Source organism: Hypomesus nipponensis, chromosome 15 (assembly GCF_054491055.1).
Source record: "Hypomesus nipponensis isolate SF chromosome 15, ASM5449105v1, whole genome shotgun sequence".
Taxonomy (NCBI): Eukaryota; Metazoa; Chordata; class Actinopteri; order Osmeriformes; family Osmeridae; genus Hypomesus; species Hypomesus nipponensis.
In genome coordinates this window covers 18,511,574-18,528,396 of record NC_140375.1, presented here as the reverse complement: position 1 = coordinate 18,528,396, position 16,823 = coordinate 18,511,574, and the positions used below count along the sequence as shown (strand labels likewise).

Genomic DNA, 16,823 nt, shown 5'->3' with positions numbered 1-16,823 from the left:
TGTATATATAGTTTTCGTAAATTAAGTGCACAATGCTTATTATGTTTGTTTTCTGACATTGAGTACATGCTGCTTCTTTCAATAATATTGAATAAAAATGTTGTGGAAAAATATTGCTGTCTTGTCTTTACCATAACTGTGTGACGGCCAGTTCCATCTCTGGGTTTTTAAGTAGTAGACAACAAAGCTGACAGGAGAGAGAATCAATGTGCACCTCCACAAGTCAAGAATGACTGACGACCATATTCCCTTTTTACCTCAGTTGTCCCGTTCTCATCTAGCCTGGTCCTAACCAGACCCTCGTACATTTCATTTGTACAAAGGGTCTGGGATCTCTCCATTGACAAACGTTAACTTCCTTGAAGGCGGGTCCTCTGTTGAAGTTTAAACTATTGGATCCGCCCATAGCCACTCTGATTTGCCATAACCAATCGCAAGCGTTCGCCTTAGCCAACTCCTTCACCACTACTGTAACGGAGCTAGCTGCCATAGCTGGAAAATCAAACTTTTCCCGAACCCCGTGGGGAGGAGGGCCACAACATCATGGCCACCAACAAAACTCAGCAAGGAATGTTCTTGCTCTGGCTTTAACCTTTGGATATTCGGCAGCGTTGCTGCCACAACCGCAGAATAGTTTCGCTCGCATCTTTCTCCGCCGCCATTACTGAACTACTCAAACCAGTGCACGACATTAACGTCATCGTTCACAGCCACTCCCTCTGTCCGCTGATTGGACCTACAAAAAAACTGTTTCTAGAAACCGACTTCAGAGCCTAGCTCCCAGACCTACTACTGAAGCGAAATCCAAATTGAGCGGAAGTACGTAGGAGGGCAGAGCCAGGCTAGCCAGCAGTTACTTTAGTTCTCAAACTCAAAATGTCGGTTTTACAAGTTTGGGTTGCCTCCCCAAAATGACAATCAACGATGTACACAGGATTCGATGCTGCCGCCCATCAAGCAAGAGGGAAAAAGGGTTCAAATTGTACGTTTCAAGCTACAGCAATAATTACGAAGGTAAGGTAAGGTATCCATGACGTGCGGTGATGTCAGTAAGAGGCTAGGCACTGAGTTATGAAATCCAGATTACCTAATTTATTGTTAAAATAATATGTCAAAACAGTAAACGCAGTAAACGGTACAAGCAGCCTACAGCCGCTGAATGTTAGCACAGCCACATAGCCAATCTTTTCTTCCATACCAGTCTGAAACGATCGAAAACATGTTGTCCCTTTTGCTGCAGTAGTCAATGAAAGTCTGGCGTAGACCTCCATCTTTCTATCCTTTTTTAATAAATTGAGCTTGGAGAAATGCCTCAACTTTAAATATCGGCAGACACCGCTGCCGTCATTTTGACTAGAATGTTGTGGGGATTACGTTTACAACGTAGCTACTAGCTAGTGTAATGACGTTAGCTGCGCAAATGACCAGTAATATCTCGATTTTAATGTTTGATACGTAACGTAGATGATTACTGGCATAACATATTTACGTGCAAAGGCACAGAAGAGTTGTGCCTTTCGACGTACATGTTAAAGAATACAGGATCGAAAACACGAGTTTTTCCTCTTGTCGTCCGCAATGAATGGACAATAAAAGCACTGCTTATTCTACCATTTTTAAAATTTGATTATGCGTAACTGCTACATTTGTCATCGTAACGTCTAAACAATTGGAATTACATACATATCGGATGATTTAATACATATTTTTACAATGTTTTTTTTTATTTATTGGTGATACACTTCCACCGAATAATGTGGTTTTCGGGCCTCCGCCAATAGGCTAACAGTGTCTGAGAAGTTGTCATGCGCCATGATTTACCCCCTCAAAAAACAATCGCATGCCAGGGTCATTAATACACTGGATTAGCATTCATGAGGTGCTTTGCATTGACCATTCATGGTAAAAAACATTGACATACGCACACTTGTGGGTAGTCTGTGATTTATAAAGGGAACATTGCTTACAGGTGTGCGTACGCACGGTTTTATTAATAGGATTCTTGGGGGGCGTACGCCATTTTAGGCTTTTGGGCGTACGTACACTTTAGTAAGAATCCTACGCACAGTTTTATAAATGAGACCCCAGGGGTTTAAAGCTTGGGTAGGCACAAAACAGGGCTAAAAATGTGCGTAGGACACCACTTTCCACGCAAAGGTTGTGATTTAAAAAAAACAAACTTGACGGGAGAATGTGCAGTCCTCCACGCAAACTCTGACCCTTCCGTAGGCCTACGCACATTTTGGAAACAGTTGGATTTGGCGACGCAGATCTACGTCCTCGTTATCAGTCCAGACTTTAATAGATTACTGTTCATAACAAAACTCTTTTGTTTTCAAATTGTATCTCGACTTGCGGTATCACTGGCACAGTTGACGCTACTCGCACAGTTTTTTAAATTGGTGATTTACCGGCCACTGAATTTTGTGAGTTTTCGGGCTCCAACAATAGGCTAACAGTGTCTGAGAAGTTGTCATGCGCCAAGATTCACCGTAAAGAACAGACTTTTAGTAAGAATCCTAGGCACAGTTTTATAAATGAGACCCCAGTTCATCTTTGAAATCGTATTAACCAGCCACTCATTTCCATAACTCCCGATGTTGTTCTCCAGGAGGAATGACAGGGAGCTGAAGTTTGCCCGAACGTTGATATTCAACGGTTTAGGGTTAGCGTTCATTTACTGTCCCAAATTTCTGGGAATGTTTCTAAACTGATGATGTATTGTTTTTTCTTTTACAATTTGTTGGACAGATTGTTCAGACTGTTTCCTGTGCCCTCTGTTAACATTGTTTTCTTGCTTTGGTGTGTTGTCGTCAGTGATTATGTCAATAATTTTTGTGGTTCATAAACACACCCCAATTGTCAGGGCCAACAACTCAGAGCTCAGCTTCCTGCTCCTCTTCTCCCTGACCGGTGTCCCACAGGGCTGTGTCCTTGGACCCCTCCTTTTCTCTCTGTACACCACCTCACTTGGACCAATCATCACCTCCCATGGCTTCTCCTACCACTGCTACGCTGACGACACGCAGCTGTACCTGTCGTCCTCCCCGACTGATCCGGGGATCTCAGCTAGGATTGAGGCCTGCCTCACAGACATCTCCGCCTGGATGACCGAGCACCACCTCCAGCTGAACCTCGCCAAAACAGAACTTCTCATCATCCCGGCTAAACCCTCCATCTCCCACGATCTGTCAATCACCCTGGGATCTGCGACGGTGACCCCTTCATCCTCTGCCAGGAACCTTGGGGTTACAATGGATGATGAGCTTTCCCTCACGGCCCACATTGCTGCAGTCTCCCGGTAACATCCGGAAGCGGCCCGTCTGGTCTACAATCTACCCAGACGCTCCCATGTAACCCCGCTCCTCATCTCTCTCCACTGGCTACCCATCACGGCCCTTATCAGATTCAAGACCCTGGTACTGACCATCCGAGCAGTGAACGGGACTGCACCCGACTACATCAAGTCTCTCCTGCAATCTTACACCCCCACTCGTCATCTACAGTCTTCTTCAGACAGGGATCCATGTTGTTTTAATTTGTAACTTGTATAACTGCATGCTCTTATGGGTCTTCCCTTTTGGCACTTGTTTAGTTTTTTCACAATGTATGCTTCATGTTTTGGCTGCTTGCAGTGTTTGGGACTAACTCGTTGTTATATCAGTGACCTATGATCTTTTGTAAAGCTCTCTCTTGGAAGTCGCTTTGGATAAAAGCGTCTGCTAAATGCATAAATGTAATGTAAATGTAAATGTTCTGTACAGTATGCTTTGCTTTAATTATTGATATGTCCCCTTCCTTGTTGATTTGAATATTCTGAATATATCCACTGCATATTGCAATCAGTTTCTCCTTGATCTGGTAGTATTACTCCAAAAAGAATCACTTACACTGACCTGGTACAGTATGCTATGTATACAGCAGTTTACAGTAGTAGGCCTACTGAAGGATTTAAATTGTTTGTGTCTATTCCAATATGTAATGATAGTATTCAATGACACAAATCTGTGTTCTTGAAAGAGTGGACTGGAGTCGCAGAGGTCCGATAATATCAGCTTTAATGCAGCAGTTGGAAATCAACAAGTACAGAACTCTGGGGCTGTCTACGTTTCCCTACCTGCAACAGAGTTTGGGTTGGTTCACGAAGTCCAACTGGCTATCTGTCCCTGCCCCAGCATATATTATACAGTGCAATTGAAACAGAAATATCAAAAAAGGGTTGAGCTTGTTCTCTCGTGTATCAGGGAGTTTGTTCTTCCCCATGCATCCCACCTGCTCGGGTGCTGTCTCAGCCTGGATTCAAGGTTGCTTCTGAAATGGAGAGATAACAACACAAAATACAGCCTGTTTCCCACACCCTGTGTGAGACACAATGTTTAAGCCTGAGCACACTTCTAAGTTCATAAGACATACATTTAATAAGCACAATACATTATTTTTATACATGCATCCTTTATAAAGTCTTATGAGCATTGTTCCCATTGCTATATAGTGCACAGTGCCCGTGATGCATTTGGTGATTAAGTTGCCACAAATATTAATAACTGGGATTATAGTGCCATGCCCGTGATACAGCTAATGATTATGGTTCTAGAATTGTACTGTAATGTATTATAAATTCTTTACTACCCGTTATATAAATCAGATTTTTTTTTACACAAATATATTCAGATTTTAATTTTAAAGAGGTGAATTCAAAACCAACAAATTTGGTGGTGTTTACATTTCAATATTAAGTAAGTAGCTATTCAATGCCTTTAAAAAATTCAAAACATTATGTCAATGGTTTGCATCCATCTTGTTTCTTTTGGAAATAGGTCAAATATGGAAGTTTCTCCCAAAATGCAGTTTCATCTCGACTTTAACCAATTATGATCAGGCATTGAGATCTACGTTAACTAGCATGCTAACATTGACAGAACAAAAATAAGAACTTTTTTAGAATTATACTACAGTTAATCTGGTTTATAAAAATATGTATTTTATAAAAAGGAACATGAAATATTCATATTCTGAGATATTGGTAGTTTTGATTACACCACCTCAAAGCCACGGAGTTAATAATAATAAATACAAGAAATACGAGTCACTGAAACTAACTCCAAACACAAAATGTTTATTAAATATGTAGAATATGTTGAAACTTGTGGTTTTTGAAAGATGAAGAATTGTGGTTTAGGCCAACTGACTCACATTAGTATCAGTTCACTATAACAGTATTGGCAGGGCACCTTGTCTATAATCCAGCCTTTCATGATTTAAATATGTTTTGATGGCATCTTTGTCATCAAATATTTCTTTGAATTTAGTTTTGGCTTGAAAACTATGATGAAGCACTTAGGCACAAATATGCATATCAACAAAGCAAAACTGGAGGCCAGGATGGCAAAGATCTCCACAGCTACAGTGAACTTCCCAGGAGAGCTGACATAAGCTGGGATAAAGGTGATCCAGACAGCACAGAATATCAACATGCTGAAGGTGATGAACTTGGCTTCATTGAAGTTATCAGGCAGCTTTCGGGCCAGGAAAGCCAGGACAAAGCACAAGAGAGCCAGGAGTCCTATATACCCCAGCACAGCCCAGAAGCCCACAGCAGAACCTAAGGCACATTCTAGAATTATCCTGTCATTATAGTGTTCCATGTTCTTAAAGGGGAAAGGAGGGGAGATTGTTAACCACAGCACACAGATCAGGACCTGGATAAGAGTGAAAGCCAGGACACTGAGTCTCTGCTGTGGAGGCCCAAACCATTTCATGACATCACTTCCTGGACGTGTAGCCCTGAAGGCCATCAGCACCACTATAGTCTTCCCCAGGACACAAGAGATGCAGAGGACAAAGGTGATCCCAAACGCCGTGTGGCGCAGCATACAGGACCACTCAGAGGGCCGGCCGATGAAGGTGAGAGAACACAGGAAACACAGAGTCAGGGAGAAGAGGAGCAGGAAGCTGAGCTCTGAGTTGTTGGCCCTGACTATTGGGGTGTGTTTGTGAACCACAAAAATTATTGACATAAGCACTGACAAAAACACACCAAAGCATGAAAACGATGTTAACAGAGTCCCCATTATTTCTTCAAAGGAGAGGAATTCAGTGGGTTTTAAAACACACATGTCTTGGTTTTCATTCGGCCAGGACTCTGGCGGGCACAGGAAACAGTCTGAAGAATCTGTCCAACAAATGGTATAACAAATTTATAAATACATCATCAGTTTAGGAACATTCCCAGAGATTTGGGATGGTAAATGAACGCCATCTTCATTATAACAGCCAGGTACCTGTCTGGTTGCTGATCGCTCCCTCTGGGCAGATGAGGCAGTCAAAGCAGCACACTGGCTTCCTTTTGTTGATGGCCTTCCGAGTCCCAGGAGGACAAGGCTCTGTGCACACCGATCTGGGAACCTTCCACACACAACATTTCAATTAGGGTTAGTGTCAGCTAATCGTAACTATACAGCAAAAATAGAAAAGCATTGTTCCATTGTTTTTATTTTTCATTAAACTATATCTTGTGACCATGCTTTTTTTCTACCTGTAATAGAACTGTTTCGTTGCCTATTCCACATGTACACAACTGCCACAACTGTTGTTTGCAGACATAATCAAATTTTTGTTACCTCCGCATGGTTTCCACCCCACACTATTTTTAAATTGTCTTTTATAAGAAATTTCTGTCCATCTGGTTTGGATCCGTCGTATCTGCCGATGTTGACAATGTTAGCAGAGCCATCTTCTCCTATCTGCCAGTTAACCAAGTCATACTGGGCCACTGAGTCTCCGTTTGCATCAAAGGACACCTTATTCCCATTCTGCGTTGTGAAGTTCACCAACCTTAGCTGCTCCAGCACCTGCATGAAGACAAACAATTCATTGGAGCTGAATGTCACCTAAAGATATGAAAGGAAATGAACAAAAGTAGGGTTAATTTCTCCTCTATATTTTCACCTGTTGAGGCATGACTTCAGTCTTGTTGATACAGCTCCTCCCGGTGGTGGGATTGAACCCGTTTTCACACTGCAGTAGGTTATGGAGGGCGTGTGCTACTGCGTAAACAGCCATGTAAACATTGTTGACAGTCCTGGTCTCCGTTGTGTCTGTGTAATCGTTGACGACTGTCCTCAGGTCCTCTGAGCCGGTACACAGCTTGGAGGTGTTAGAGGGGGAGAAGCTGCAGTGAAACACGTCCTCCCAGAAAGCCCTGATGTGAGAACTCTGAGGTGCGTCTGATGGCTTCAGACTCAGCAGGAACTCATTCAGCCCAGGGATGTCAGACTCAGGAATGGCAAAGCCCATTGCCCCTTGTAAGATACTCCCGCTCTCCAATGCCAAGCTTGCTGTTGTGATCCATGATTCACTGCCAATCAACTGTTTCCCAGTAACATTCCTGCTTTCTACCTTCTTTAGAAAATCCTGTGTGTATGAAAGGGACATAAACACCAGCACCACCCTGGAGGTGGAATGTGTGATTGTCTCTACTATTTCGTTGAACTTAACAGTATATTCCTTCTGGAAAAATTCTGTGTACTCAACACAGATTCCTTCTTTCTTTGCTTCCTTTATGAATTCAACAGTTCCTTCAACAGAGTATGTCTCACCAGAATAAACAATTCCCACCCAGCTCCAGCCAAAATGCTTCATGAGTTGCACGAGGGCTATGACTTGGAACTGATCACTGGGCACTGTTCTGAAGAAAGAAGGATATTGTTTCTTGTCACTTAGACAAGCGCAAGTGGCAAGGTGACTGATCTGTTGACAGAAAAAACATGTAAAACATTAATTATGCTGTTGTTCTTCTCAAAATATATTCCGTGAAAATAATTCTGATATATTAATTTTTTCATACATAGCATTGTAGTTTATTCATGTCACCCTAGTCTGTCAGGAGTTACATCAGCCCAATCTCACAGGCATTACGTTGCTATTAGACATTCAATACAGCAGATCATAGTGTGATGAACATTGTGTCAAGATAACACTGTGTAGCAGTCATCATAGCAGATTTAGATCCAGTAAAATATACTGGATAAACTTTTAGAGCCTCTAACTTAGAGGTTATTTTAAAGCAGGCTGGTTTAACCATCTCACCTGTGGTACATGTAGAGGACCGATAGCTCTGTTGATATCCCCACTAGGTCCAGAGGATGAGTGTCCCAGCAGAGCCTGCACTCTGCTACTGCCACAGCCCTGCTCAGCCCCGTTCACTGCCTCCAGGCCAGCCCTCATCAGGTGGTTGGACCCACAGGCCTTGTAGATCCTGTAGCCCAGAGTCACTCCTGGAAGAAGCTGGGGGCTGCTGTTGATTTGCTCCACGGTGAATATCAACGTTCGGGCAAACTTCAGCTCCCTGTCATTCCTGCTGGAGAAGGAAGTCAGAGCAATTTCATAATTTAATATGAACAATAAAATAAACTGAAAAATAACTTCCCTCCTAGTGATAAAGCATCATTAATTACATGCAGATACATTCATAAATCACTATCGACACAGGTAAAAGACAAAAACGTACTCTCTGCAGTACTCAATTGGTGGCTTCTTGTAGCCATAGTCTATTTTTTTCCGTCTTGTCTCAAATGTGAATATTCCTCCAACTAGAAGGTCCCCATCTTTAGCTAGCTCTACATAACCTGTCTGTCCTATCAGTCTGCATGCTGAACTGTCTGCATGAGTCTTTGCCAGTAGACCAAGAAGGATGAGTCCCAACAGTCTCATCTCAGAGTCTCTCTCCTCCTCAAACTGCAGTCTCTGTCAGAGGACACACCCTTTATAGATGCTGAGCTTTGTGAATCGATTCGTTTTTCTACCAATAACATGTTATTTGTTTCTCCATGCCCTCCTAGTCTGTCAGATGATACATCAGTGCAGTGTCTCAGGGAGTACAGTGATACACAAACAATCTCCAAACCGCACTATTACTGTACATATTGATGTAGAAATTGATATCACACTGCTGAAATGATGAAGATGAGTTACAGGTATTATACACGACTCACTCATTGAGCAGATCAGCTCTTCATAAATATAAATATAATATATCAATAAATATCTCGGAGTTCACTTAGATGACACTTTAAGTTGGCATGTGCATGTTGACATCTTGTGTCACCGTCTACAGCAGAGATTGTATTTCCTACGCTGACTGAGGGTATATGGGGTGAGCAAAAGCATCATGGTTTTATTTTACCAGGCAGTGCTGGAGAGTTTAATCAGATATGGGATGTCATCCTGGTATGGCAACCTCACTGCAAAACTAAAAACTAAACTCGCTTGTCTGGTGCACACGGCCATGAAGGTCATTGGAAAAAGCAGCTACCAGACCTTGCAGTCTGTTCATCAACAATCTGTTGCCCAGAGAATAGCAAGGTAGTAATAGGGACCCTTCTCACATTCCCCTTTCAGAGTATGACCTCCTACCCTCAGGGAGGTGATATAGAGTCCCTTGCTGCAAACTGAACTGTTTTAAGAACTCATTTGTTCCAACTTCCATTTAATTTCTGAAGTCTATGTAGGCCTAATCATTTTTTATAGTGCCTTTATTACAGTGATCTTTTAGCATGTTTTATTATGAGGTGTACGTAGCCTATGTGTCATGTTATGGGATATGTGCAATACTGTTATGTAACAGTTGATCCTGTTATGGCTGAGGATGTATTGTTTGTTGTCATTGTGACTGTCAAGGCATTCATGACGCACAGCAGAGTCCGAGACAAATTTCCCTGAGCGGAACAATAAAGTTCATCGTATCCTAAAGCCTAATTTATACTTATGTCGCCGACACTTTTGAAATGGTCGCCGACGGAAAAAGAAAATGTTATCGTTACATTCATAGCTATGGTTACATTGTTAACGCTTTGTAGCTTAGGTGATTGATCTGAGAAACTGACAATTTAAATGTTTCCGCAGTCTGAATTTCAGCAATCTGAAATTTCGCAATCTGAATTTCAATAATCAGAATTCCCGCAATCAGAATTTCAGAAATGTGTATTTCTGGATCAAAATAATTCCGATGTTTTAAACTCGGCATACACATAAGTCAGATATGAAATATTCAACAGCAAAATATGTCAGTTTTATGAAATTCTACACACAAATATTTCAGATCTTTCATATTATTTTTTCATATTATAGTTCCATACGGCAGAGCCAGGCTAAAGCGGCCTCATTATCGTCCATTCAAACTCTCAAACAGTCCAGACCCCATTATCGTCCAAAACCGTTTTTTCCGTTCATTTCTTAACGACCGAAAGCTTGACAGAGCTTCTTCAAGTAGTGACCGGCAGCTGAGGTAGGATTGATCAAAGCCGTTTTGGGGCGTGGCTTTTGCAATAGGTCAATTCACCATGCACACATCACTTCCGCATATTGCATAACCCAAGTCCGCTACTTCCGGTATTGAGCAGTTACCTTAGTTCTCAAACACAAAATGCCGGTTTTACGAGTTTGGGTTGCCTTCCAAAAATGACAGTCAACAATGTAAGTATGATTCTATGTTGCTGCCCTTCAAGCAAGAGGGGAAAGGGTTCAAATTGTAGGTTTCGAGCTACATAGACAACTACGAAGGTAAGGTTTATCTAACTTACACAGTAAAAGTAGCTAGTTCAAGCTAGGCTAGCTTTAGCTATATCGGATTTGAGCTGTACTGTTAGCTAGGCTAGCTAGCTAACAATATACAGTGCGCACAGGGCCTTGTGTACGTGAACTTCTGCTAGAGGTGTGATACATATCAAACAGTTAGCATTTCCCAGATTTAAAGTGTTGCATTTGACAGCCAAATGGAAATAAATAATGCACTAAGATGTGTACATGTTGCTGACAGCTACTGTAGCTACGTACATCATTACTGAGATTGCATTTTTGCCCACATGGTGGCCTAACTGAATACAGGGAAGGACTTTTTTAGATGAAGGTACAGTAAAACAGAGGCTATTATTGTTTGATGGACTTATTAAACACATTCTTATCAGCTTGGCCAGTAGACAGTGGTTCATTATCCCACTGTCTGTCCAGAGCCCATGTAAGTAATTTTAAATAGCTTCAATAACCAAAAAATACTAGTAACATAGTCAGCATGTACTAGTCCTGTGTGTGTTTATTTTTGTAAATGTGTGTATGTGTGTGTTTCATGTGTACTCTTGTGTGTGAATGTGTGTGTCAATCCAAAGCTGTCCTAAGGGATCCATACCAAGCATGGTTTACCAAAGAGTGCTCCTCCCTTCTCTGTTCAGACGCTGACAGACGTACCAAGAAGGAATAGGACTATAAGAACGAGAATTCACCTGGATCTTCCTCACAGAATGTTGAACAGACATGTGTCGAAAAGAATGGTGCATCCTCTGCTGTTTGGCAGTTCTGTCCCTGAGTTCTGCCTCTGGCTCTGCCTCTGGCTGTGAAGTGCTGGGTAAGTTCAACATGCAGAGGTTGTTCAAGCCAGGAGACATAACGATCGGGGGCATTTTTCCTGTGTCCAACAAACAGGAGCAGAGCAACATCTCCTACATGGTAAAGCCTCCTGACGTCAGGTGTGTGGGGTGAGTCTGGTCTTATTCACATCCCGATTGTCGTCTAGCCGTTTCCGTGTTTGATGTTCAGTGTACAGTTCTGTGTATGGATTCCTCAGTTCTCAGTAAAAAAACAACAACTTTTTAATGCGATTACTTTTATTTTTGATAATCATGGCTGTTCACTCGTCATTTGTATTTTTGTCAGTAAAAGTGAGCTTTCATATCTAAAATCTATGATCAACTTTTCAAACTATTTCTTTTTTGAAGGTTTGATCTGCGTGCCTTCCGCTGGACCCAGGTAATGATCTTCGCGATTGAAGAAATTAACGAGGACAATCTCCTGCTGCCCAACATATCCCTGGGTTACAGGCAAGCTCATTTCACACCATTCATTATTGTATTCACTCAGCAGACTTAAATCCAAAAGCGATGCACAGGCAAGGATAGAGCCTGCAACCCCTTGATCTGCAGTTAAATGCTGTAACCACTATGCTCTACCCATGCCCCCGTATAGGATCCAGGACTCCTGTGCGTCTCCCACCAACGTCCTGCGCGCGGCTGTGACTCTGGTCAGCCGGTCAGAGGACCCTGGTGCCCTGTGCCCTCCTGTGGCTGCTCTCATCGCAGAATCCGGCTCCTCCCAGTCGCTGGCTGTGGCCTCCACTCTGGGCCCCTTCAGGGTGCCCACGGTGAGAGGAGTCAGGTGTCGCTACGACAGGAACACAGCTGAGACAGAGGCACGCCTGGTGTCTCTTTCTCAGCTCAAGTCCCGTAGATGACTCTGTAAACTGATCATTCTGTGTTCTGTGATCGTCTGTAAAGATGTTCTGTGTTTGTCTTCCATGTATTTCTTTGTCCTTTCAGTAGGTCAGTTATTTCTCAAACTTGTATATCCAAGCACTAAGATATTACTGGAATGTGTTCTGTGTCAAATGATCTTCCTATGTCATTGTTTTGGATAAAGTCTGTAAAATTTCTTAGGTCACACTTGATTTTGAGAAACCACAGTAGAACGAATGGAAATGCCACTCAGCTGGTTAAGATGAGAGTGAGGGTCACATGAAAGTAATCAACCATTTGTTGATAGTGTATTGAGTATACTATACTCAGCATGTGTAGATCATCCACAGATTTACTTTTCAAAGAAAGTGCTATCCTCTCTTGTCTCGTCCCTCTCATCTCTCATCTCATGTCTCTCCTCGTCATGATGGCAGGTCAGCTACTTCTCCACTTGTGCCTGTCTGAGTGACAGGGAAAAGTACCCCACGTTTTTCCGCACGATCCCCAGTGACTTCTACCAAGCCAAGGCTCTCGCTGCCCTGGTCCGCCGGTTCGGCTGGACCTGGATCGGCGCGCTCCAGTCGGACAACGACTATGGCCGGAACGGCGTCCTGGCGTTCACAAACGAGGTGCAGAAGCAAGGCGTGTGCATCGCGTTTGTGGGGACGGTGTTACGGACGTACACCAGGGCCAGGATCCTAGACGTGGTGGACACCATCAAGCAGTCCATGGTCAAAGTCATCCTGGCGTTCGTCCCAGAGGGCGACCTGTATCCCCTCATGCAGGAGGTGGTCCTGCAGAACATCACAGGGATCCAGTGGATCGCCAGCGAGGCCTGGATCACCGCTGCGCGGCCTTCCACCCCGGAGATCTACCGATCCTTCGGGGGGACGATCGGCTTTGTGGTGCGGAAGGCAGCCATTCCCAGGTTCGAACCCTTCCTCCGGGGCATCAGTCCGTACGCGGACCCCAGCGCCGGCTTCATCAGGGACTTCTGGGAGATCATGGCGGGGTGTCGGCCGCTGTCGCCAGGGCAGGTCCAGGCGGCCGGGGGTGGGGCCGCGGACGTAAAGTGGTGCAGCGGAACTGAAACACTGGCGGGTTCCAGCAACGTGTTCTTCAACGTGACACAGCTGAGGGTGGCGTACAACGTCTATAACGCCGTGTACGCCATTGCACACGCCCTCCATAACCTCATATTTTGCCAGACGTACGGGGAAAGCCCGATGATGCCTTGTGTGAATGTGTCTCAGATTCAGCCCAAACAGGTGAGGACATCCACAAACAGGAGTGCTGTATTTACATGTATGATTCAGACAGTTAGAGATACGGTTGAGCTAGACCACCTCATTTAAGTAAAAAAATATTATTATTATTTTTATTTACTGTCATTTTCAGAAGCACCACATGACTCGTGTGTTTTCAAACTCTGGCTGTGCAGGTCAGTGACCAGCTGCAGAAGGTGAGACTCACCAACCCATTTGGGGAAGCCGTGTTTTTCGATAAGAACGGGGACCCGCCCCCCTCCTATGACATCATCAACTGGCAGCTGACGGAGGGGCAGGTGGATCATGTGACTGTGGGTCACTTTGGCTCCACGTCCACTGGGGGCTACAAGCTCAGCATCCAGGAAGAACACATCGTCTGGGGAACAGGTCGCATGGTACTGTGCATTAATTTTTGGTTTCATTCACTTTTGTACTTTTGTGGTAATTTTGTAACAATTTGTATTCAAAGCTAAGCACATATTGTGCATTTAGAAGGGCAGTAATGCTATATACAGAACAAAATCAAGGATCAGATGTACATGCTGTAGTTCCAGGGACGGTTTTAGGCACGGGCCGACGGGCAGCCGCCCGGGGCGCAACAAGGTTAGGGACGGCATTTTCCGCCGAGATGGGCGGCTTTTCCCGCAATTTGTGTGTTTGGTGTCCTCTGCTGGGCAAAAAAAAAGTGCAGCTGTGTTCGTGCCACTCGCTCCGTGCACTCTCGGGGCGGCTGGGACGGCCTTCTTCATCTGGGGGGGGGGGGGGGGGAGGGGGGTGCGCAGCACAAGTGAAAAAAACTTGCCCGGGGCGCCCAATGTGCTAGGACCTGTGTAATGTGCTGTGTAGTTCTAACAGTATTTTGATGGGTCAAGGAACAGTCTGCCAGACACAGTGTAAAGTAACATCTCAGCTACCAGACACAGTGTAAAGTAACATCTCAGCTACCAGACACAGTGTACAGTAACATCTCAGCTACCAGACACAGTGTACAGTAACATCTCAGCTACCAGACACAGTGTAATGTAACATCTCAGCTACCAGGCACAGTGTAAAGTAACATCTCAGCTACCAGACACAGTGTAAAGTAACATCTCAGCTACCAGACACAGTGTAAAGTAACATCTCAGCTACCAGACACAGTGTAAAGTAACATCTCAGCTACCAGACACAGTGTACAGTAACATCTCAGCTACCAGACACAGTGTACAGTAACATCTCAGCTACCAGACACAGTGTAAAGTAACATCTCAGCTACCAGACACAGTGTACAGTAACATCTCAGCTACCAGACACAGTGTAAAGTAACCACATCTTAGGTACCATACACAGTTCAACAATTACAGTAACTCACATATCACTTCCTACTACCTGTCAAACTGATTATGTTTTTTAACAGATTCTAGTTGTCCTTCAATAAAAATACCTTGTTCTTTCTAGATTCCAACAGCAGCATGTTCTGCCGTTTGCCCCCCGGGGACCAGGAAGGCTCAGGTTAAAGGCCGGCCTGTCTGCTGCTTTGACTGCATCCCCTGTCCTGAAGGAACTATAGCCAATTCCACAGGTACCAAGCATACACAGTACAGTATACATTACGGTGTTACACTATACAGGTACTGCATATGTTAGTGTTGCACCATACAGTGAGAAACCTATCTGACTGTACTGTGTGAAAACATAGTATATAAAGTATTCATTTAGCAGATGCATTTATTCAAGGCAACGCACAGTACAGGGGGAGATTTGAACCTGCCACCTACATTCAAATTCCTTAACCAATGAGCTACACCTTCCCCCCCAAATGTATAATCTTGATGGACGCAGAGTCTACAGTCAATTTGTAATGTATATTTCCTACCATGAACCTGTTTTTGTTGGAAAGTGTGTGTGTGTCTTACTTGTGTCTGTTACTTGTGTGTGTGTATGTGTGTTACCTGTGTGTGTTCCTCAGGTGCTGTAGACTGTGACCCCTGTCCTCAGGAGTATTGGTCCAACAAGAGGAGGGATAACTGCATTCAGAAAACTATCGAGTTTCTATCCTACAACGAACCAATGGGAATAGCTCTTACTGTGATATCACTGCTAGGTGCTTGTCTGTCATTTGCCACATTGTCAATTTACATCGACTACAGAGACACGCCTGTGATAAAGGCCAGTAACTTTGAGCTGAGCTCCCTGCTCCTGTTCTCTCTCTTCATGTGCTTCCTCTGCCCTCTGCCCTTCCTGGGCAAGCCCACCACCCTCACCTGCATGCTGCGCCACACGGCTTTTGGAGTGACCTTTGCCCTCTGTATATCCTGCATTCTGGGCAAGACCATAATTGTGGTGACTGCATTCAGAGCGACCCTGCCCGGCAGCAACATGGTGGGGAAGTTCGGCCCAGCCCAGCAGAGGGTCATCGTATGTTCATGCACGTTCGTCCAGATATTCATTTGTGTGCTATGGCTTAATCTCCACCCGCCTTTCGCTGACAAGGTTTTCCGATACAGCAATAAAAAGATTGTTCTGGAGTGTAATCCCGGTTCGGAGGTTGCGTTCTATGCTGTATTGGGGTACATAGGCCTTCTGGCTGGAACATGCTTGGTCCTGGCTTTCCTGGCCCGAAAGCTGCCTGATAACTTCAATGAAGCCAAGTTCATCACCTTCAGCATGTTGATATTCTGTGCTGTCTGGATCACCTTTATCCCAGCTTATGTCAGCTCTCCTGGGAAGGTGACCGTAGCGGTGGAGATTTTTGCCATCCTGTCTTCTGCATTTGGGTTGTTGATTTGCATTTTTGCGCCAAAGTGTTACATTATTTTCATGAAACCAGAGCACAATACTAAGAAACATATGATGCGTAAAAACCCTCCAAAGAAAGTGATTTACAGCTCAAAATAGGTCATGCAGCCTCAATGTCTGGTCCAAGGTCTGGTGTATGGTCATGTAGGCTGATCAATGTTACAGTTACAGTGTTACAGTGTTGACTTAATGTGGATGTTTTTGGTGTCAGTTTGCTTTTAGTCATGTTCACAGCCATGCTGACTGTAATAAATCACTCATCATAACATCACTGTTTGGTTTCATTTAAAAATACATCTTCGCTTTTTAGGATAGAAATTTGAAGTGAAACTCCAATTTTTAAGAGAAAGGAAAAGGGTGAATTATGTAAACAGTTCATATTATTCTATTTTCATCTTACAAGAAGTCAAGAATGCTGTCTCAGGTCAAACGGATAAGTTATAATATTTATAGAGCCAGTTTTTACTGTAGCATCACTTGTTACAACATAGTTGCG

At 43.8% G+C, this 16,823-nt stretch overlaps 2 protein-coding genes across 3 annotated transcripts; one reads left to right on the top strand and one right to left on the bottom strand.

Annotated features, from left to right (window-relative positions):
- Positions 1-2,951: 2,951 nt before the first annotated feature.
- Positions 2,952-8,897, bottom strand: LOC146257941 (extracellular calcium-sensing receptor-like). The gene is made up of 6 exons (XM_084674140.1): positions 8,510-8,897; positions 8,089-8,359; positions 6,949-7,749; positions 6,621-6,851; positions 6,282-6,405; positions 2,952-6,172 (listed from the first exon to the last, which is right to left on the bottom strand). Exons 1-6 carry the CDS (start codon positions 8,710-8,712, stop codon positions 5,259-5,261), a joined length of 2,544 nt encoding a protein of 847 aa, XP_084530266.1. The 5' UTR covers positions 8,713-8,897; the 3' UTR covers positions 2,952-5,258.
- Positions 8,898-11,265: 2,368 nt separating this feature from the next.
- Positions 11,266-16,598, top strand: olfcn1 (olfactory receptor C family, n1). 2 transcript variants are annotated; one of them, XM_084674093.1, is made up of 8 exons: positions 11,266-11,398; positions 11,476-11,528; positions 11,769-11,870; positions 12,016-12,190; positions 12,716-13,549; positions 13,723-13,944; positions 14,987-15,110; positions 15,498-16,598. In XM_084674093.1, exons 2-8 carry the CDS (start codon positions 11,497-11,499, stop codon positions 16,424-16,426), a joined length of 2,418 nt encoding a protein of 805 aa, XP_084530219.1. In that variant the 5' UTR covers positions 11,266-11,398; positions 11,476-11,496; the 3' UTR covers positions 16,427-16,598. The 2 variants fall into 2 exon arrangements, with proteins under 2 accessions (XP_084530219.1, XP_084530218.1); XM_084674092.1 differs by having other exon boundaries at positions 11,308-11,528.
- Positions 16,599-16,823: the final 225 nt, after the last annotated feature.